The sequence below is a fragment of the Drosophila willistoni genome, chromosome 3R (assembly GCF_018902025.1).
Source record: "Drosophila willistoni isolate 14030-0811.24 chromosome 3R, UCI_dwil_1.1, whole genome shotgun sequence".
NCBI classification, from domain to species: domain Eukaryota; kingdom Metazoa; phylum Arthropoda; class Insecta; order Diptera; family Drosophilidae; genus Drosophila; species Drosophila willistoni.
This window is the reverse complement of record NC_061086.1, coordinates 26,228,769-26,249,262: the sequence shown is the minus strand read 5'-3', so window position 1 is coordinate 26,249,262 and position 20,494 is coordinate 26,228,769. Positions and strand designations below refer to the sequence as shown.

At 37.6% G+C, this 20,494-nt stretch overlaps 5 protein-coding genes and 1 long non-coding RNA gene across 8 annotated transcripts; 4 read left to right on the top strand and 2 right to left on the bottom strand.

Moving 5' to 3' along the window:
* Nucleotides 1-256: 256 nt before the first annotated feature.
* LOC6648137 (acyl-coenzyme A thioesterase 9, mitochondrial) lies at nt 257-2,014 on the top strand. Its single transcript, XM_002069770.4, has 3 exons — nt 257-446; nt 521-597; nt 667-2,014. Exons 1-3 carry the CDS (start codon nt 331-333, stop codon nt 1,833-1,835), a joined length of 1,362 nt encoding a protein of 453 aa, XP_002069806.1. The 5' UTR covers nt 257-330; the 3' UTR covers nt 1,836-2,014.
* Nucleotides 2,015-2,180: 166 nt separating this feature from the next.
* On the top strand, nt 2,181-3,982 carry LOC6648138 (acyl-coenzyme A thioesterase 9, mitochondrial). Its single transcript, XM_002069771.4, has 2 exons — nt 2,181-2,653; nt 2,721-3,982. Exons 1-2 carry the CDS (start codon nt 2,491-2,493, stop codon nt 3,962-3,964), a joined length of 1,407 nt encoding a protein of 468 aa, XP_002069807.1. The 5' UTR covers nt 2,181-2,490; the 3' UTR covers nt 3,965-3,982.
* On the bottom strand, nt 3,979-5,090 carry LOC6648139 (60S ribosomal protein L6). The gene is made up of 2 exons (XM_002069772.3): nt 4,932-5,090; nt 3,979-4,792 (listed from the first exon to the last, which is right to left on the bottom strand). Exons 1-2 carry the CDS (start codon nt 5,040-5,042, stop codon nt 4,115-4,117), a joined length of 789 nt encoding a protein of 262 aa, XP_002069808.2. The 5' UTR covers nt 5,043-5,090; the 3' UTR covers nt 3,979-4,114.
* A 1,555-nt stretch (nt 5,091-6,645) lies between these two features.
* LOC6648140 (cyclin G) lies at nt 6,646-20,473 on the bottom strand. Of its 2 annotated transcripts, none has more exons than XM_002069773.4 (6): nt 20,385-20,473; nt 10,703-11,553; nt 10,390-10,629; nt 9,941-10,315; nt 9,645-9,859; nt 6,646-8,650 (listed from the first exon to the last, which is right to left on the bottom strand). In XM_002069773.4, the coding sequence occupies exons 2-6, from the start codon at nt 11,531-11,533 to the stop codon at nt 8,575-8,577; spliced, it is 1,737 nt and encodes a 578-aa protein (XP_002069809.2). In that variant the 5' UTR covers nt 11,534-11,553; nt 20,385-20,473; the 3' UTR covers nt 6,646-8,574. The 2 variants fall into 2 exon arrangements, with proteins under 2 accessions (XP_002069809.2, XP_023034538.1); XM_023178770.2 differs by lacking the exon at nt 20,385-20,473 and adding an exon at nt 18,100-18,651.
* LOC124462136 lies at nt 14,629-15,038 on the top strand. The gene is made up of 2 exons (XR_006955413.1): nt 14,629-14,721; nt 14,779-15,038. It is a non-coding gene; the product is annotated as an uncharacterized LOC124462136 (long non-coding RNA).
* On the top strand, nt 18,848-19,864 carry LOC111519207. Of its 2 annotated transcripts, none has more exons than XM_047013697.1 (3): nt 18,848-18,996; nt 19,067-19,470; nt 19,534-19,864. In XM_047013697.1, exons 2-3 carry the CDS (start codon nt 19,335-19,337, stop codon nt 19,833-19,835), a joined length of 438 nt encoding a protein of 145 aa, XP_046869653.1. In that variant the 5' UTR covers nt 18,848-18,996; nt 19,067-19,334; the 3' UTR covers nt 19,836-19,864. The 2 variants fall into 2 exon arrangements, with proteins under 2 accessions (XP_046869653.1, XP_023034539.1); XM_023178771.2 differs by having other exon boundaries at nt 19,053-19,470.
* Nucleotides 20,474-20,494: the final 21 nt, after the last annotated feature.

The following is a 20,494-nucleotide window of genomic DNA, read 5'->3' as shown; positions in this document are numbered from 1 at the left end:
TTGCGTATACTTAATTTAAAATTATCAACTGGCGGGCAATGACGTCATCCATTGTTCCAGTTGAACAGAGGAATTCAATAAACTTTCCAAACATTCAAATGTTAGAAAATTCTCTCGCTCAGCAATTGTCGAATAGCTTTATCAATGAATTGGGATTAATATATTCTTTCAATTCATAACATTTCATAATTCTTTTAAATAATATCTTAAGTTTCGCCCCACTGTAGCAATCAGCTGTGAATAGTCAGCTGCTGCTACGTCTTAGTCTTGGTATAGAGAAATCTATTGAAGTATTATCTCTTTAAAAAAAGGAAGAAAATTGTATACAAAATGTTTCGTTCGTTGAGTAGAGCACAAAAGTGCTGGAGCTTATTTAGCCGTGGAGCAGAGACTGGATATCTTTCGGGCATGGCTATGAAGTTCTCCCCAATCGCCGAGCTATCTCTGTAAGTATGCCACAAAGGGAGGCGTCTCTGAAATCAGTTGATATTTATATCTGTACATATGCATTCTTGTATAGCCGACACTATTCCCCGCCTCCACCCACACACATCAAACAATCGGCTGTGCCCAACGAGTCTGGTACCATGGCCCAAAGTAAGTTTCATTTTCAGCAAACCTTTTTGGATAATCTGTGCTAATTCGATTTGAAATTCTCGCTTACAGTTAAACAGGAGATGATGACGAGGCTTGGTCTGGAACCAGGCTATCAACCGTTGCCCAAGTCCCGTGAACATTTACTCAAATATCAACCGAAAATGGAGGAGCTACCGGCTCGGGCTATGCAGGATTCATTCACATCCGCCATAATTCCATTGAGCACTGATCGTGTGCTGCAGGACAAGTATGTTACCTACCTGGGAAGTGTGCGCATGGGTAGACTACTCGAGGATATGGATATGTTTGCTTGCTGGTGTTGTCACAAGCATTTGGCTGTGCCCAATCTTCCATCAGACGTCCATCTACCCTATACGTTTGTCACCATTCTTGTGGATCGCATTGATTTCACCAATGTGCTGGCCTCTGGCACCGCCGATATACGCCTCTCGGGACACGTCTCATGGGTGGGAACTAGTTCGATGGAGGTGGTCGTGTGGCTGGAGCAAATGCTTAACGGCAGCTATAAGAAATTGACCCGTGCGCTTTTTTTGATGGCAGCGAGAAATGCCACAAATACCGCGGCGGCTCCCGTGAATCCGATTGAACCAGCCAACGAAGAGGAGAAGGTGATTTTAGCCGGCGGCAAAGATCGCAAACGACAGCGCCAGATCATTTGTGCCCAGTCCATCTTTAAAGTGGAGCCCAACGATCCGGAGCAAACGCTTATGTATGAGTTGTATAAACGAACGACACCGACCAACACATTGGAGCTGAATAAACGAATTCTGCCACCAAACAGCCGCTGGATGTCGGACTCCTTTCAGATGAGCACTATTCCCTCATTTCCGGAGCATCGCAATCATCACAATCGCGTATTCGGTGGCTTTCTAATGCGCAGCGCTCTCGAGATTAGCTGGGCTGCCGCCTTTCTCTATTGCAAGACGCGACCCAAATTGGAGCACATCTCTGATATTAGTTTCGAGAAACCTGTCAGTGTCGATAGTTTCATTAAGATGACCGCGTATGTTGTCTATACTAAACTGAACTATGTTCAGATCATGACTGTTGCCGATGTTGTGGACACTCACACGGGCAATCAGGTTACCACAAACACCTTCTATTACACGTTCTCAGCGCCGGACACGGTGACTGAGGTGCTGCCACGCTCCTATCACGAGACCATGTGGTATATACAGGGACGCCGCAAGTTCGAGTATAGCATGGGTCTAAAATAAACGCATGATTCGCACAGAATCAAACCATAATTGGGTGAAACCGACAGACTATATGATAAGCGTATTGTTATTATTATCATATATGTATGCGCCTATGAGTCTTACTCTTTATATGTACTTATGTATGCCTGAATGTTCTCTGTTTTGCTTTTGGAATAAACCCTAATATAATCAGATAAGGTTAGCCAAAAGGTAAACTATAGCCAGGGTCGAAATGGGTTTTCAGCAAGGGGCGAATCTCTCACTTTAGTGAAAACTAATTTAATCCAATATCAAAGCTTAGCTCAAATCTTAGCAGCTTTTGTAAGATGATGACATTTTAGACTCTTTTCAAAAGGTCAATAGAAATTCGTATATTTATTATAAACGGGCCCAAAGGCAACCGCCCCTGGGTTGGCAATGGGGATGAAAGTGATTACAGACTGGCAGGTCTGTAAGGTATTTGGCGCGTCATCTATAACGCACTGACAGAAGAGAATCCAAACCTGTAAGAGACACACCACAACAGAAACACTCACTCGATGAGCAAGATCTTGGCAAGAGTCTCTCGACAAGTACTCGATGCAAATGTGTTCAGTTGTTTTTTCTCTCATTACGTGATAGTTTTTCAAACAAGAATTTTAATCAAAGAAATATAAACCTGCTAAAGATCAGAATGTTGCAGCGACTAATGACACGTGGAGTGACAATCTGTAGAAGGCACTTGCCCAATGGCAGGGAAAGGATTACTGCACTCTCAGGACGGTCATTTGGCATTAATACTGATAGTCCCAGCTATAAATTGAATTCTGAAGACTGTTCGGGAACCCTAGCAGATGGTAAGTGATATGGTAAATGGATAAAGGACTCAATTCGAATTGACTAAATTGATTTTCCTCTATGCAGTTGTGAGGAAGATACGTGAACGAAATGGAGTAGAGATAGGCTACCACTCCATACCGAAACCACGAGATCATCTATTGAAGTTTCAACCGAAGTTCGAGGATTTGCCAGCGCGAAGCATGATGGACTCCTTTACGACGGCAGTGCTGCCGCTTAGCTCGGATGAGGTAATCCGTGAGCGTTATATTAATCACTTGGGTCGCGTACGATTGGGACGCATCATGGAAGAGCTGGATATGTTTGCCGTCTGGCTGTGCCATCGTCATGTCCAGTTGCCAGATCTACCCAAAGATGTGCCACTGCCATATACATTTGTCACCCTGTTGGTTGACAAGGTGGAGTTCTTCAATATCGAGCAATTGAAGGCCAATCAGGATATTTCATTCAGCGGTCATGTCTCATGGACGGGTCGTAGCTCCATGGAGATAACTATATATGTCAGACAATTGACTGGTGGCCATTATATCGATGTGACCAAGGCCCTGTTCCTGATGGTTGCTCGAAATGCTACCAACACGGGGCCGGCGCCGGTTAATCCTCTCAAACCAATTGGCGAGCTTGAAGAGTTGGCCTGGAAAGAAGCAGATCTAAGGCAAAAACAACGTCGCGAGACCCAATCAGAATCCGTGTTCAATTCACCGCCCAGGGAACACGAACAGACCATCATGTATGGGCTACTGAAGAGGACCACACCACCCGACAGCATGGATCTGAATAGACGCATATTGCCAGCAAAATGCCGTTGGATGGAGAATTCCCAGCAGACTTCAATGTTATCTCCATTTCCGGAAAACCGCAATGCCCAAAACACAATCTTTGGAGGCTACATCATGCGAGAAGCTGTCGAGATTAGCTTCATTATGGCGAGCATCTATGTAGGCGGACGACCCATTCTAAAATGCATCTCAGACATTAGTTTCATGAGTGCCGTTAAGGTGACTTCATTTCTCCAGATGACTGCCTATGTGGTCTATACGGCGCAAAACTATTTACAAGTAATGACGGTGGCCCATGTCTGGGACACGCAGAGCGGCGAGGACAAGACCACCAATGTCTTCTATCTCACCTATAAGGCAGACAAGATTGTTGATGAGGTTCTACCGCGTTCATATCGTGAGATGCTTTGGTATGTTCACGGCAGACGCAAACTCTTGGCGGCCCTCAATCTTCAGCCCACCTACGATCTCCCAGCGGAGGAGTCCTCAAATGAATCGGGAACGAAACTCAATACTGTAAATAAATCTTAGTACACTTCATCATCTTAACTTTTTCACAGATTTTTACGATTGTTTGATTCCGGTTTTGTAAATTTTATTTTACAAATTTCTTTGTATTTTTTTTCTGTTTCTCTGTCTCAAGTATTTTAAAAAATCCTTAAACTGAAGTTGTCCGTCCGCCTAGAAACGAAGGCGATGGGGATATTGGGAGGAGTGTAGAGCGAACATGTTCTGCAAGTACTTCTTGAAGAATTTAGCATCTGGATGGGCCTTGATGGCCTTCAACAGGGCACTGTCCACTTCCTTCTGGTCCTTCTTGCGCTGTTCGTTGGGCACAAAGCGCTCCTTCTTGGCGGCAAAGATGTCAGCCTCACCAGACTTCTTTTCCTTCTTGGCCTTCAGACGGCGGAAGTAGGCATCGTTAATGTGCTCGGCCACTTTGAATTGGCCGAGATCCACACGCGACGATGTGCCGATGACAAAGCGCTGGGACACGCGACGCAGTGGGCACGAGTTTAGGGCGAAGGGTCCGGTGACCAGCAGAAGGCCAGAGGTAAGGGTCTTCAGCAACACAACACGCTTGCCCTGATGACGGCCAGCCAACAAGATGAGTACTGTGCCTGGTTTCAGGTTGCGGCGCGTGCTGCGCTTATGCTCGCTGAAGTTGGCCTTGCTGGGACGGCTCTTCACGAAAGTCTTGGTTGGGTAGTTGGCCTTGGATTTACGCAGATATACAGTGCGCTCACCTCCGTTCTTGGGGCCACCGATCTTCTTTACCTTCTTGATGGGCACCTTCACCTTTTGCACGACTGGGCTCTTCTTGTCCTTCAGGCGGTACAAGCCACGACGCTTGTACATCTACAAACGAAACGATTCGAATCAGAAAACAATTGATATCGAAGCGAGAGGGGCTCCACCACATTCCATGCGGCAGCAGCAGAGACCTCGGCGTCTATTTGATTTTAACATTTTTCAATGTTTTTTCAATGATATTTACCTGAGCCTTGGAGTAACGCAAGACACCGCCCTTCAGGTACGAGTTGAGAGGGTGCTTCTTGCCCTTTTTAGCCGATTTGGCGACCTTTTTAGCTTTCTCGACGGGTGCCATTGTGGAGAACACGTGTACACAGCACAAAAATTATTTAGAAAAGGAAGGTTATGTAGCGCAGCATTGCCAGCAGCAAGAAAAAGAACTCGATAACATATCGATATATTTGCTTCGTGAAGCAACCCTGTGTTCGCCAGGGTTATCAACTGCGATAAAAAAAATGAAATTATAAAAATATCGAATTCAAACAAGGCCATAACAAACAAGTGGCGCAATAAATAAAAAACAAGACAATTTTTTTTTTTACATTTAGTAATACTTTTTTCCATTTATTTTGTTGTAATGTGTGTACAATGAATTAAATCACGAGTTTTAGTTGTTGTTTAACAACTTGGTTTTGTTTTTACACGATAAATCAAACTGCTCGCTCCTCATTTTGTTTCCTTTTCTTTTTTGATATACATATCTAACGTAAAGTTCTAAATTACAAATTCAATTGAAATTTTTTAAAATAAATTAAAATGAATGATACATAATTTACAAAATGAATTCGTATTTTTGTTTTTTTTTTTGTTGTTTTTTTTTTTTGTTTCAATTTGAAATCAAAACCAAAGATTCCACCTTAAACCAGTTTTTCAGCTTAAATTATAAATTAAAAAATGTTTTAAGATAATGACGTAGTACATATCGATCCATTGTTGTTGGTTTATGTTGATGTTTGTACTAGCAGATCATAAATGTTTATGTATGGTTTATGTATGTAATTGTACAATGTAATTGAGATTTTGTTTTAACATTCATCTGCTTTTCAGTTGTTGCAAATATTTAACTAACTTCCGCCCGCGTTTTTTCTTTTCTTTTTTTTTTAAATTTCTAAATGTAAAATTTACTAGCTTTTAAAATATACAAAATATTTTGAAATCTCAGCAGTCCCTGCTACTGCATCCAGCACATAAAAGAGCTGGATTGGCGGTGGTGTCAGGGCATTTATAAAGAAAAAAATCTTAGATCTATAAACTTTCTTTCATATTAGTTTTCTTTTGCTTATTTGTCACTTTGCCATTTCATTTTGTTTGTTTGTTTGTTGGTTGGTTTGTTTGTTAGACTAAGTTTTTGTTAAAAATACAAAAAATGTTTGATTTGAACACATTTTCTCTTAAATATTACAATCAACTCTCAACTCGTTTTTGTTTTTCATTTGTTTTGTTTTAGCTTTTGTCAAATCTGAATTCGAGTATTTCTTGTGTGTATGTGTTTTAGTTTTTTTTGCATTTGAAAATGTTGGAAATGTTGTTGAGAAGTAAAAGAATAAAGATATATACATGTACATTGCATATATAATTAAACTATTGCACAATATAAAATTCTAGCGGGAATTTACATTAAAATCTAAACGTTATATTTACATTTCTAAATAGTGTGCAGGTGGCAATTGTGATTGAAAATACATTTGTGTAAAGGGAGGGGAGGGGAGGAAAGGAATTTAGAAGGAATTTGTCTTGCTGATTGGTACTCACATTTGTGGGACCCGTTGACTGGATGATTGGACAGATAGATGGTTTGCTCGTCGAGCCGGGTAATTTGGCATTCCAAGAGGTCCTTTCTCTCCCAACATCACTCAACCTGCACACTGGTTCATAAATGTGAATAAAACATTTGATCGTTTTGTTGTAAATATTCATGAAAATTCTATATCCACTTGCACACCACAAGGCATTACAATGTCATACCCGTGTGTGTGGGAAGGATATGGGACATTTTTATTTAAATTTACAGACAAGAAATAAAACTAACCCCATCAAAAAAAAAGACTTGAAAGAAATTTCTTGTCTTTTTTTTTTTTTTCTTTTTTGTGGGGTCACTTTGCACATACTTTTTGTAAATAAATTGAAATGTGATTTTTTTGTTTTTTTGCATTTTGCTTTTTCACCTTTACAGAAAGTTTCAAAAATTGTTTTTTCTTTTTGCATTTGTTGTATTGATTTGCGGTAGTTTTTGCATTTATGTTCTCCGTTTCCTAATTGTTATTTTCTTTTTTTCTGGCCTGCGTTTATCTTGCTAAATGATGCATCATAATGTTGAACAAAAAAATGTATGAAACAGATTTTGCCGCGCTACAGAATTTGGCTTTTGTTTTTAAGTGGTTTTTGCTGGTTATTTAGCGAATAAACTTATTAGACTTTAATTTAGGTGTAATTAAAAATTAAATATGAATCAAACTTTTTTCGAATTTCGAATTAAATCGAATTGACTTTGTGTTTTTTATACAGGTTTTTTTTTTTAATAATTTAATAAAGATTATTTAACAAAAAAGAAATATAATAATATATAAAAGAAATGAATCACTTTGATTTCTATATCGGTAGTGAAAAAAGGGGGGAGGCTTTCGATTTTTCGTTTACATCTACATAATAATGATAACAAATGATAATTGATAAATTGTTAGATTATATTATTTTGGTTTTGTTTTCTTTTTTTTGTTTTTTTGGGGCGGCATTTAAATTTGTTTTTTGTTTTTGATTGTTTTTCGTATATTGTATAAGTTTTTGTTACTTTTTGTTTTCATTATACAGAGCAAAAATCTACTAGACACATATTTTTTTTTGTTTACTATATATTGGTTGTTGTTAAGATTGTTAAGTTAATTCTTAGTAATTAGGAGAATTATGAAGTTGTTGTTGTTGTTTCTTCTTATTTGAAGCGCGGCTAAAAGTTAATGGTATTCTGATCAGAAGTTTTGTTTTTTTAAGCTTAGATTTACGTTTAATTTTTTGTACTTTTTTTTTTTTTTGTTTTAAATATACTTTCATGTGTTGTTGTTGTTGTTGTTGTGGGTCCATTGTTTCGTTTTTAAATACAGAAAATTATTAGAGGCGGCACAAACATGGAGAACATAAATTTTTTTTTCTTTTTGATTTAAACTAATGTAAATTTTTCTTTTCAGTTTTTGTTTTTGTTTTTTTTTTAACTTTTTTTGTTTGTTTTTCGAGCGTAACCAACAACAAAAAATTGCTGTTTTTTCCAGTTGTTTTTCATTGTTGTTTTCCTTTTCTCTGGTTTCCTCTCAACTCTTCGATCTGTGATATAATGTTCCGGAACAACATCAATCTTTTATATGATGGTCCGCAGCATTAAATTTTTGTTTTTTTTTTGGGTTTTTTTTAAAGAATTTTTTTCTTTCGTAGTTTTTTTTTCTCACGTATTTTTTGTCTGCCGCAAATAAATCGAAAAAAAATTGCCTTAGCATTTCTTCTACTTCAACGCCTCCTCCGAAAGTTTCTTAAATGTTAGAACCAGCACATAATGCTAAAAACCTGATAAATTATGATGCATTTTAGCAAAATATCTAAGCACACACCTACACATACACATTCCAAAAGGGCAAAAGGATGTAGATGTGATTGGATTTTAGGGGGGGAGATATGTTTAATCGCCTTCCTTTTGCTGCGAATCGCGTGGTGTGTGTGGGTGTGTGAGCGGCCAACTGTTGGTCATCTGATCTAATCTGGTCTAGTGATGCCGCTGTTGATGATGCTGCTGCTGCTGCTGCTGCTGTTGCTCCTTTGCTGTTAATTGCTGCAGCAGTTCTTTACTAACATTGTTCGAAAATTGGAATTATGGGTGAAGTTGGCCAATCCTCTTCCTCCTCAGAGCTAATACTCTCGGTTCTGAAAATAGAAAAACCACAAAGATAAACAAATTTCATTAATTAGTGTTGTATGAAATGCAATTTGTATTCAAGTTGAAGGCCAAATGGTTAAAAATTTATTATCGGGCAGGCGCGCATTGAACAAGCAATTCAAGTCAGCTGATATTGAAACAAAAGTCCACAAGTGCATTGAACTCTCTACATCTCTGCCCCTCTCTCCCACCCTCTCTGCTTATGACTCAATTCAAAAACAGCAATCAGATTAGATAATACAACATGGGCGGTACTGAAGGGGTGATAAGGTGGAGGGTGCTGCTTTCTACTTCAAGTCAAGTAACTAAAAATAAAGGTGACCTTTCTTCTCTTTAAAATGATTCATTGCTTCTTTAAGTCAAAGTTACCAATACCTGAAATACCTTGCCCCTAGAAAGGATGCTGACCTACGCCCATCGAATACAGGAAAAACCAAAAAAGAAAATATACACTGAATGGCAGACAGACACATATTTTCCATGACATTGAAGAAAATGCTCATGGTCACGAGAAAAATTGTTTTCTTTGGCAGGTCCTCCCACGTCTTCCCGCCTAATTGATCATTTCCCACAGTGTAGAACTACCCTCAGTGTCTTAGTGCCTGCTGCTGACCATGATAAGATTATTGTCGAAAAAAACACACGCACACGCACACACACACACATATAGTCATTTGCACCTAGACACACACACACACAGCGAGGCAGGCATCATCTAATGGGCTTATATGTTGTTGCTGTTTATTTGGCTGGCTGATAATGAAATCGCTAATATTCTAGAAACTTGTTTACGCCAAAAAACACCAAAGACGAAAACATACACAAAATAATAAAAAACAACAAAAAAATGTATACTAAAAATAAAAAACCAGCCCAGGTCTAGCTATGTACATATATTGTACATATGTCGTCTCTGTGTGTTAGTGTGTTACATTTGTGTATGTGGTGGGGCGTCATTTATTTTTATTTTTTTATGCTTACCTCGAACGTAGTCCCTCATCGATGGCATTCGAGATGCCTTCCTCAATGGTGGGCAGATCCGAGGAGAAACGATTGATAGGGCGCAACACACGCAGCGTGCGACTGGATAACTTCCAGACAAGCCGTTGCTTATAGGGCGCCTTATTCTGGCCATTATAATGGGATAGAATGCCCGAGACAATGCTGAAACCGCAGGTGAAAACGCGATCGGGAATCTGGAATCATGGAAGATAAGAGAAAAGGCAACCCAAATTAAGAATGCTGTTGTATGTTTCAGTCTAGTCTCTCTAACTTACCCTCATAAATTGCTGCAGGAAAAGAATATATTCAAAGACATGCTTCAGTTCGGGACTGCCGCGCGTGTACGACTCCTTGATATGGAAATCCAAATGCAGGCAAATGAGCACCAAGGCCAAAGTCGATGGTGTTATCACTGTTGTCTTTACATCGCACAATAGGATCTCGAGACGATTCTCCAGTTCCTCCAGCTTAATCAATTGCTGATAGAACTTAAAGAAATCGCCGCCAATCTCCTTGGCCAAATTGCGAAAGAGAGCATAATAGATACGCAGGTAGCTGACAGATGTGATGGGAGCATGACCCATTTGAACGCCCAATTTGTTGGCAATGACCCCGGCCATACGTTCCAAATCGCCAGCGGTGCAGCCACACTGAAGAAGAGAAGAGAGAGAAGGATATCTGTAGTAAAGAAATAAAACTTTGTTTTTAAGATTTTCCAACTTACTTGAGAAATTGTAACCAAATCCTCGGCTGGTATGGGCTTCAAATCCAATTGTTTGATGGCCAAATGGAATGAGGCGACACTCATGCAGGCCATATGCTTCGGTTTTACGGCCATACGATCCAGGAAACGATCCACCAAACTCATGGCTGAGAATAGAACATCGGAGGGCAATTCATACCACATTTTGAGGCAGCGTAAAACATAGGCCGAGCCATCTCGTCCGCCAGCAGTCACTTCGCGCTACACGGAAAAATTGGAAAATTGAACAACATTAACACCCTGTAAAGCTATCAAGCCTAGGATGTAGACTTACCCTCGATTCCTTGGGTAGTAGGAGAACCGTATGGTATTTATCCTGCAATGCATCATACTCCTTAACCGTCTCATAGAGCTCATCTGAGGTGAGGGCGTGCAATTGATCCTCCATTTTTTTGATAGCTGAAGCTGGTTCATTGTTGTTGGAGGCTCCAGCACCACTAACTCCCGCCTCATTGGATTCCACATGTTGCTGTTGTTGTTGTTGTTCGTACTTCTGATATTCCAAGCCAGCAGCACCCGGTGTCCCATACCGGCCCTCTTCCGCAATCCTCATCCAATCAGTTGGCATCTCTGCCTCATTGTGGTCCATCATGCCATTGTCATTGCCACCCACTGCACCACCACCAATTGCACCAGCATTAGCTAAAGCAGCTGCTGCTGCAGCCGCCACTGCCGCTGCCTGAGCTGATGTTGAGGGTTGCTCATCATCAACCAGGATGGCATTGATGCTAATGTTATCCATAGTTGGATTGTTGATGCTGTTGTTCTGGTTGTTGTTGTTGTTATTGTTGTTGTGGGAGATGGTGGTGGTGTGGGCAAGACCTGGCATAACCAACGACGACGACATCGATGACCTCTGCTGCATCAACTGCTGCTGCTGCCTCAACACCTGCTCGTTGATCTGCTCCTGCTGCTGCTGCTGTTGGCAATAATATAGATCCACCACTTGTTCCTCCTCCTGTTGTTGCTGTTGCTGATACTGGCGGCGGTGGTGATATTGGTGGTACTGTTCTTGCTCTTCTTGCAGTTGCAGATGCAGTTGATGTTGCTGTTCAACGGCGGCGGCGTATTCGGCGGCAGCAGAGTGGCGTACAGGGACAGACATTGTGAGGGCTGGCCTAGTACCTGTATTTGTTTTTGTTTATAGTAAGGTTATAGTTAGCGTTGCGGTTAATACCGACGACTGACTGACTTTGCACGCAAAGAACCAAAAACTAGGCCAAAACAAATATCAAGAATCGAGATAATCTCAATTCGAGCTCTTTGTTTGTTTAGTTACGTGTTTTATTTTCAGCAAAATCAAATTTGGAATAATAATATAATGGAGTTGGAGTTGATAGTGATAGGTAAAATGAATGATTCGCGCTTGATCAGAGTCAGGCTCAAGAATGAAAATATTATTATAGAATATGCCAATTTATGTATTACACATAAATTGGTTATACTCTAGACCGAAAATAAAACCAAAATCGTTTGCTACTTGTTATGCATACACTGGTCGAAATGAAAATCAAAAGACCTCAAATGACCTTAATGCTATTCCCACTTGGAAAACAATTTGCAATCGATTTACCAAACAATTGATAATACCCTCAACAGTATATATAGTATTTATATATATATCTGTTTTTTCTTTTTTTTTTAGTGTACAAAAAGACAAATAAAGTTAGCCAAATATAAAAAAATTATTGGTCTAACAGTCAGTCCCATATAAATGTGTACGCTTTAAGAATAAATCTCAATATTTAAGAATTTAAAGCGCTACTTGTGGTTTATTATGTATTAGCTCAATGCTTGTCACGATAATAAACTCTTAGCGTCAATTAAATTCAACTTTTTTCTCTCAGTGAGTGTCTTTTTAGCTGTTTTTTTTTTTCTCTTTTTAACTTACGAGCTTTAAATTAAAGAAATTAATAAACAATTAGATTAAATAAGTGCATATATAGGGGATTAAGAGGGAATATTAAAAATAAAATTGAAAATAAATAAATATTATTTAAACATTATCAGTCATCAATTAGTTAGTTGATGTGCCAATGCACTTTGCCAAGCAAATTTCATTCACTTTTTATATATATATAATTTTGCTCAATACGTGTAACGACCTTTTTAATTCTGTTGTTGTTGTTGTTGTTGGTAGTGGTGAATGACATTGAGAGAATTACAAATTTTATTTGATTTAATTTTGACCTCAACTCAAAATGAACACAAAAATTGTGTCGTCTTATATAAAATTTTATATATTCCCATCGTGTTTATCACAAGGCAACTTGGCCAAGAGGTTGATGGGGCGGGCAAAAGAAGGAGGACGTTTGCCTTTTCTCAAGGTAAACTACTCAAGTAAAAAATACCTTGTTAAACACAATTTATATGCATTTTCAAGCACAACAAGATAATATTGAAAAATACTAGAATTCTTTGTGAACTAGTTTTTAAGTTTTCATATTTACAGATTATTACATTTTGTCTATACTATACGAATTAATGTTAAACGAACCGAGACTCAGCAGCTTCTTGTATGTATGTATGTATATTTTTCTTTGAACTTTTTATTTCGTCTATTGTGATAAGCAAAATCTAACACACACGCACACACACACAAATTGTAGTGTTGAAACTGAATTCCCCTTCTTAATTCCAAAGTGTTTATATTATAGATTTCCATTCGCACTTCCGTCAAAAGCTACATGAACGCCAAAGATAAGCCAACAATATAAGCTAAAAAAGCAAAACATTCCATTCGAAACTCAATATTAAGAGGCTCAACAGAGCCAGCCACACGACAGACACTTGAGTAAACATAACAAAAAGTGAGAAAAAAAAACCCACCAAAAATAAAACTATTCAGTTTGTTTGTGCTAGTTTGAAGATTTTAGTTTATATGACTTTAAATGAATGACAGATAAACAAAACATAAATTAAATTTCTCTAATTTCTTAAACCACTCGAGAGTTGCCAATTGATTGATGCCCCTTCTTCCTTCCTCTTTGTTGCATCCACCAGATGTTGCAGCAAGTTATTTTTAAATGTTGAAGGAAGTTTTTCAATAATGGCGGAAACTAAACAAAGACGACCCAAGAATGCAAAGAAACCCTAAAAACGTCTTTGAGTTTAACCTCTCTCATGGCTATCAACAAAATACAAAACAAAACAAACATGAAACAAGGTTGGTTAGTTGTTATTGTTGTTGTTGTTGCTGCTTCTATTAATAAAACAAACACAAAACACAACCCAGAGAGAAACTGTACTTGAAAGTATTCAATTATTTTTAAATATTGATTAAACTTGACTTGAAACGAAACCAATATTTTAAAAACGAACGAATCATAGAATGAATCATATGACTAAAAACTCATCATTGGTTATTTCTGAATCATTTTTGAGGTTTTCACTTTTCTTGCTCATACAACTTCCGTTTCAAGTTTCGAAAACAAAGACATGGTCAAGAGATCTTTGAGCCAAAAGCTGCTTTGCTTGCTTTAAAGATAATTCAAGGTTGTCGCCACCCACCCAAGCAACGTAAAAACTAGTTTTTGTTTCGTTTTTGAAAAGTATTTTTTTTTTCTGCTTCCATAGGCAGACCTAAACTCTAGCTCTTACGGGGGGAGGGGGGGTCAAAGATCAGTCTGTGACTGGAAGAAGAAGATGATGATGATATGCAACTGTAACTACTTTTTTTTTTGGGTGTTGCCCTTTGAACACAATGAGCCCGTTACTTTACGAGTTTTTACGGAATTGTGAGAGAATTGGACATTTAGAATGTCTTTGCTTATATAAAAGTAAATAAATTGTTACTCAAACTACAAGATTTTGTAAGTTTTTAGTTGCTTTTGCTCAGCTTTTAGTTGCTTTTGTCATGCTCGAATGCGTTTTACATATCTACAACTACAACAATTTCTCAATTGAAAAACATATGTATGTATGTATGTATGTATCTGTGTTTTCTTTTTAGTTTTAGTTATTTTTTGTTATGTCTGACGATAAGCACGTACACATATAAATACGCACACACATAGCCTAAGAGAGAAATACACACAGTCACACACACACACTTATAAACCATTTCAAAAAAATTTCACTTTTTGCCTATTTTTTTTGATTTGTTTATAGTTTTTTTTTTTTTTTTAAAGTTTGTGTATAAAACTGTCCGGAAGCCTAAGGTAGGCGTGGCGTGGTGTGTGTAAAAACAGGTGTGAAATATTTTCATAAATTTTTTTGTAATATGTGTTGACAAAAAGTGAAAACCCGTAAACAATAGTAATTAGTAATATTACTTGTTTTCTTTTAAGCATCGTATGTCTGTTGTCTTGCTTTATTATTGATGATTGATCTCCAAAAAGTTTCCCCCAGCTCATTGAAGGTCAAACAAATGACAGAAAGGGAAAGAGAGATGAAGAAACATACAGATTTATCGATTTAAGTCAATCAATAAGAAGAAATTAAACTGATTGAAGTTAATAAGTTTATTGCATCATCCTAAGGCTGCGTCTGTGGAACGTGACTTTCAATCAGGCCCCTCTCAACACCTTGCAACAACAAGGACCAACAACAACCCTCTCACAAAACTTGTTCCACAGCAAAATTAATTAATAAAGCGACTTTGAAATACTCTCTCTGTTGGTCACATACTCTTCTTGGGGGGAATCCCCTTGCAGAACGGGGTGTGAAAAGGTGAAAACGACTTCAGTTGTTCATAATTAACCAAACATATAACTCTAAGAACTGGTCAGGGTGGTTTTTTATGCCCAACAACCCCCAATTTATTCATTGAACTCATTCAACCCCTCACACATAGGGCTCAAAGCACTGAACCAACAGACAGATAATAGAAGAACACAAAGTGACTCATGTGTATGTGATAGGAACCGCCGAGCGATGCCGCCTGGCTGGGCGCAGGCGCAGCAGCTGCCAGAGTCGATGTTATGGCATGTGGATAAGCATAAATTTGATAGTTGATCTTTGGAAAACCTAGACAAAAAAAAAAAAGAAACAAAAACCCAAAAGAATAATAGAGCAACGCACGGACGTATGGATAAGCCATTGTACTCGGGGTTTTTGCTCTCTATTGCTTAGCTACGTTTTGTTTATTTCGTTGTATAATTTAACAAAATTCAAAGTAAAGGAAATTCCCTTGGAAATCGTATCGGGAAGGGGATTGACCTTTTGTTTGGTAGTTCTATCTGCCTAATGTTGGTCTCCTCTTCTCGTGTGCAAATAAATTTTTAAGTACATATAGTTTTTCATTTTACTATCAACGGAAATGCATTTCAAGAATGTATTTCAAAATGAATTTAAATGAACGTGACGGACCGATGATCAGACCGAAAGTCTTCAAAAGACTGTGTGCCCGCCTGCCTGCTGATAATTATTGTAATGATAAGCGGACGGCAATCGTCTGTCGGTCATTGAGGAAATCGAATTATAGTTGAGCTTTGGACTGCTCGCTTATAGAAAGTTACGTTTGCCTTTGGTTACCCTAATCCCCCGTTACCACAACTACATACATACATGATGACCTTTTTTTTTGCATTTAGATAATTCTCAATTGTCTGATATAACAATAGCATTTAGTAGTTACGCTTATCTATTTATTCCATTATTTTCTCTTTGCCCCCCATTCGGTTGAGAAAAAAGAATTCCATGACGTAAGCAACAACATTGAATGGTTCGATACGATAAAAAAAAGAAGAGAGACAGAGACAGAGAGAGCAATACGATCTTATCGCCATTTTGCCAAAAAGCCATAGAACTGCAGGGGCAGACAAGAGACAAACGATAACGGGATAGCGGGAGGAGGCGGCAGACGACAAGCAGCTGCATTGCAGCAACAGCTGGAATTTAGAATTTGTTGTCACCTCAAAAAAATTCAATTAGATAATGGAGGAGGAGGAGGAGGACAAAAGGAGACATCACGTGAAAGGGGTGTTTCTCTTGGCTTTGAATTTCATTTGGCTTACAAAAATCGTTTTGATACCCTGTCTAAAGCGAAAAGTCAATCGTTTGCCAAAGTGTATATGGAGTTCGACTGAACGGACTTCGGTTTTGGTTATTTTTTGTTTTTTTTTTTTGGGATGGTCAGCTGTTGTCGTCCAGTATTAAATTTCACTTTAGGCTGAGTCGCTTCAAACTGAATTTGGGAGACAGCAATTAGACAAACAGACAGGTAGAGTAGACGGGAGGAGGGTAGAAGCAAGTGAAATCTTAATGTCTATGGATTAACAGTTTATTTAGAGGCAGACTACTATCGCGGTCCTTGTCTAACTACCAATTATTTCAATACAAGTCAGTTGAAATGCAACAATATTTAGAGAAAATTTAAATTAGTTTTGGTGTGTTAAAAAAAGGCGTAGAAGAATAAATCAAATAACAGTACACCCACACAAATATAGACACAGACACACACACACACTCATATGCATAAATGTAAGTGTGTGAATGGAGGCCTTTACACATGCATACATACTGCTTAATGGAGGCTACGGAAAATATGAAAATCAACAAAATATTAAGCAATTTTATGTGTTTGCAGCTTTTTTCTTTTTTTTTGTTTTTACACAACAAATTGAAATCAACAAATATGACCCAGAAAACACATACAAAACTGAAGGTGAAATCAAGTAAAAAAGAGAAGCGTATGAAGAAGAGAGACGCTTATAGAAAAAGAGAGGGAAAAAGAGCCAGCCAGCAAGCGAAGATGATAAACGGGACAAAAGTTGTTAATTATTTGGTCAAGTTAAGAAATAATATTGTTTTTAACAACATTTAAAAACAAAAACAAGTAAATCATATTATAGTACATATATGTACATACATATGTACATACATATATGTACATGTATATATACATTTTATTTTGTTGGCTGACGCAATATAAATCCAAATGGGAACGCACACCAATACAACCAAAGGCCTTTGTTTGTTGCTGGTCAAAAACAGTGGAAATGAAACACATACACAGAATCACTTTCAGAGCGCGCGCGTCATCAACTGAGAGCGTACAAGTGTCTGTGTGTGTGTGTGTGTGTATATATATGAGAAGGGGGGCAAACAGTAGAAGGCGAGAGTCAACAGCATTAAATAAAAACAATTGACGCAAATTGAAAAGAATATTTCACAGAGTGCGCCCCCAACGAAATTCACAACAAAGAACATAGAATAGGAAATTAGGATATTTGCTAGAATGTATAGTTGTTGCTCAATCTATGAAACAAGTTTGCATAAAACTGTACAGCCCCACATACATAAAATACCGTTTCCATATTCCCCCCTTCTAACCATCTGAGAGAGACTCCACCCTCTCACTAAGTAACGGAGATACACACACACGCACACACTGACACAAACAAACAGCTGTGAAACGATATGAAAACTGAAACAAACACGTAAATTGTTTCTTTGTACTTACATATACATACATGCATATACATATGCATGTATATACATATATATGTATGTATGTATATATATAAAAAGTTTCAATCTCTTTGTTTAAACAATTATTTTTGTTATTTCTCCTTTGCAAACATATAAAAGAAATCATCTGATTTGCTTTGGCAAACAATTCTCGATTCTCGATTCAAGGCCTTTTTTTCGATTTTTTTTCTTTTTTGTTTTTGGTTCTGTTGCACGCAATAGAATATAATTTAAAAAATTTTTTAGTTTGTTGCTTACATTTTTACAGCCATTTTGTTGTTTTCTGTTGCGCAGGAATGTTGAGACGAATTTGTTTGTTTTTTTGGATTATTCTTTTGCTTATTGCACTTGAAAATAAGTGTGTAAATTGTTGTTGTTTTTTCTTTCTTTTTCTCTTCAGCGTTGAAAGTTTTTGTTATAAAACTTTGTTAGTTGTCATTTAAGCGCTACGTTAACTAATTTGTACTTGAAATTTTTATCACAAATTTGTTGGTGTTGTAAGAGTTTCTTTTCGAAATTGTTAAGCCAACATTTTCTCTTTTTCTTCTTTCTTATTTGGTGGATCGATTTTTCCCATACACCAGTTTCAAAGTGGGGCTTTGGGGCAACTGTAATATTCCTTTAGCTGGACATTGTAGCTGACTCTATATATTGTGATATTGAAACTTTTTTGCTTAAAGAATCTAATTTCAAATTGTTGTAAAAATTTCTATTCAAACATTCACACGCACACATACAATCACAAATAATATTTATCAAACACACACTCGCGCGCACGTCTTCTCTTGCTTGTTTCCAGATGTCGTTTCATTGCCAATATTCCGTTTCGTTCCTTTTTAAAGCAGAGCCAATTCGCTCATTTAATATTCGCTCAGCCATTCTGAATTCGCTCACGCAATTGAATATTCGAGTGTGACCAACTCTAGCTTAATAGAGGAATCAGATTTTAAAATTGCAGCGCCAAATGTTTCAAATTTTAAATTCAAATAGGCTTTTTGCTATTAGTCTTATTTATTTTTAATGATTTAACATAAGAGGTAGAATCAAAAAAATCTATTATTAGTTATGACAAGTTTTTAAGAAACAATTTTTGGTTTGCCGCTTGAAATGTGGAGTATACACTTGGTATCTTGGACAGCTGTTTGCCTGATTTGTGTAAGACGACAATTGTAACTATAGTTTAGTTAAAAAGTTATGATATTCATTGATAGGTTCTTTTGGATAGAGTTATTTATGCTCTGCCTTTGGTTAACCATGCTACAAATTTAAGGGAACAACTTGATGATGAGGAAATTGCTGATAATACAGATCTTGCTGGTGGCCTACGCTTGTTTCCAAAACTACCAAGAACGACGATAAAAGGGAAACCTGAATCTACAAAAGAGTTGCTTCAACTATGGGCTAAAGCCGAAAAAGAAGGCAGAGCTGAACGAAACGGAAATAATCCAGGCAGGGAGCTCACCATACCGATTCCAAAATTTAATACCGATGTAATGGGCAATTGGGTATTCAATCCCTGGGCCGTCACCTATGGCGATATATGGTTGGATACGCGTTTTCACAATTTAGACAAGCCAGTGATACCGCGAATCACAATTGACCATTTCGCTGCAAAAAACTACTATCCCGGTCTGTTTACTATATTTATTATACTCTCTATAATTAGTAAACCCATTTATATTTCTTTTAAAGAAACTGGAAAACCGAGTGGTGTGTGTTATGGTAAATCGACAATATATAATATTCCAAAAGTTGAAGAGTGGCTAAAAAAAGAACCGCCCAATCATTGCTATGAGCACCGTCCTTTATACATGCAACTTAGAAGGGAAATCTTCGAGTCTGGCAAATCTGAGGAGTGTCATGGGAAAAAATATGACGATTGGCGCAAATATCAAGAATGTACAATTCGTCGTAATATGAGAATGGAGTACATGATACCAAAGTATCCCCTCCATCAAATCAACACTTATTATGAAATAACGGAAGAACCTTAAATGAAATATATAATAAATTTTGACTAATACAGGGTGCTCGGTCTCTCTATATATGTATGTATCTTGCACTGCGCTGTTGCCAAGCACAGTGTTTTCCTTTTTTGAATGAAAGCTATTTCAGTTTTCCCTATTAGCAACAACAACTACCTGTCACACACACACACTCACACCCACTCAAACACAGGCACACTTGGAAACTCATACCACTAGGGCTGTAACTATTTAAACTTGCAACTCTCTCACATAAATTCTTATCTACATAATATACATGTACATATGTTGTATATATGTAATCATTTAGTTAATATTGGTATTTCAATTTCATCACCACATTACTCACATACAAACATCCACACACACACACACATATATATATATATATATATACATGTATGTATGCACATGCTTACGCACACATTCATATTGGATAGGAAAAAAACTCGTGGCGTAAAAAGTATTTTGGTCATTTGATAAAAAGGCCGTTTTACGTATTGAACAAGACTTAATTTCAACAATTGATGTTTCGGGAGACAATAATTTGACACTTACCCGGATGCCTCTGAGTTCAGATCAGTATTTTCGCTTCTTTTTCGGCACAGGTACAAAATATAAAATATATTCCCAAAGAATTTTTTGAAGATTGGCTTATGGATGGCACA

Bases quoted from the DNA above. Each gene is read 5' to 3' on its own strand.
- LOC6648139 (XM_002069772.3), bottom strand. From the start codon at position 5,042: ATGGCACCCGTCGAGAAAGCTAAAAAGGTCGCCAAATCGGCTAAAAAG. The intron at 4,793-4,931 runs GTAAATATCATT...TTTCGTTTGTAG, and splicing joins TGCGTTACTCCAAGGCTCAG to ATGTACAAGCGTCGTGGCTT.
- LOC6648138 (XM_002069771.4), top strand. From the start codon at position 2,491: ATGTTGCAGCGACTAATGACACGTGGAGTGACAATCTGTAGAAGGCAC. The intron at 2,654-2,720 runs GTAAGTGATATG...TCCTCTATGCAG, and splicing joins TTCGGGAACCCTAGCAGATG to TTGTGAGGAAGATACGTGAA.
- LOC6648140 (XM_002069773.4), bottom strand. From the start codon at position 11,533: ATGTCTGTCCCTGTACGCCACTCTGCTGCCGCCGAATACGCCGCCGCC. The intron at 10,316-10,389 runs GTAAGTTGGAAA...TCTCTTCTTCAG, and splicing joins ATTTGGTTACAATTTCTCAA to TGTGGCTGCACCGCTGGCGA. The intron at 8,651-9,644 runs GTAAGCATAAAA...TTCTATTTTCAG, and splicing joins GATGAGGGACTACGTTCGAG to AACCGAGAGTATTAGCTCTG.
- LOC6648137 (XM_002069770.4), top strand. From the start codon at position 331: ATGTTTCGTTCGTTGAGTAGAGCACAAAAGTGCTGGAGCTTATTTAGC. The intron at 447-520 runs GTAAGTATGCCA...ATTCTTGTATAG, and splicing joins CCAATCGCCGAGCTATCTCT to CCGACACTATTCCCCGCCTC. The intron at 598-666 runs GTAAGTTTCATT...TCTCGCTTACAG, and splicing joins GTCTGGTACCATGGCCCAAA to TTAAACAGGAGATGATGACG.
- LOC111519207 (XM_023178771.2), top strand. From the start codon at position 18,949: ATGTGGAGTATACACTTGGTATCTTGGACAGCTGTTTGCCTGATTTGT. The intron at 18,997-19,052 runs GTAAGACGACAA...ATTCATTGATAG, and splicing joins CAGCTGTTTGCCTGATTTGT to GTTCTTTTGGATAGAGTTAT. The intron at 19,471-19,533 runs GTCTGTTTACTA...TTTCTTTTAAAG, and splicing joins TGCAAAAAACTACTATCCCG to AAACTGGAAAACCGAGTGGT.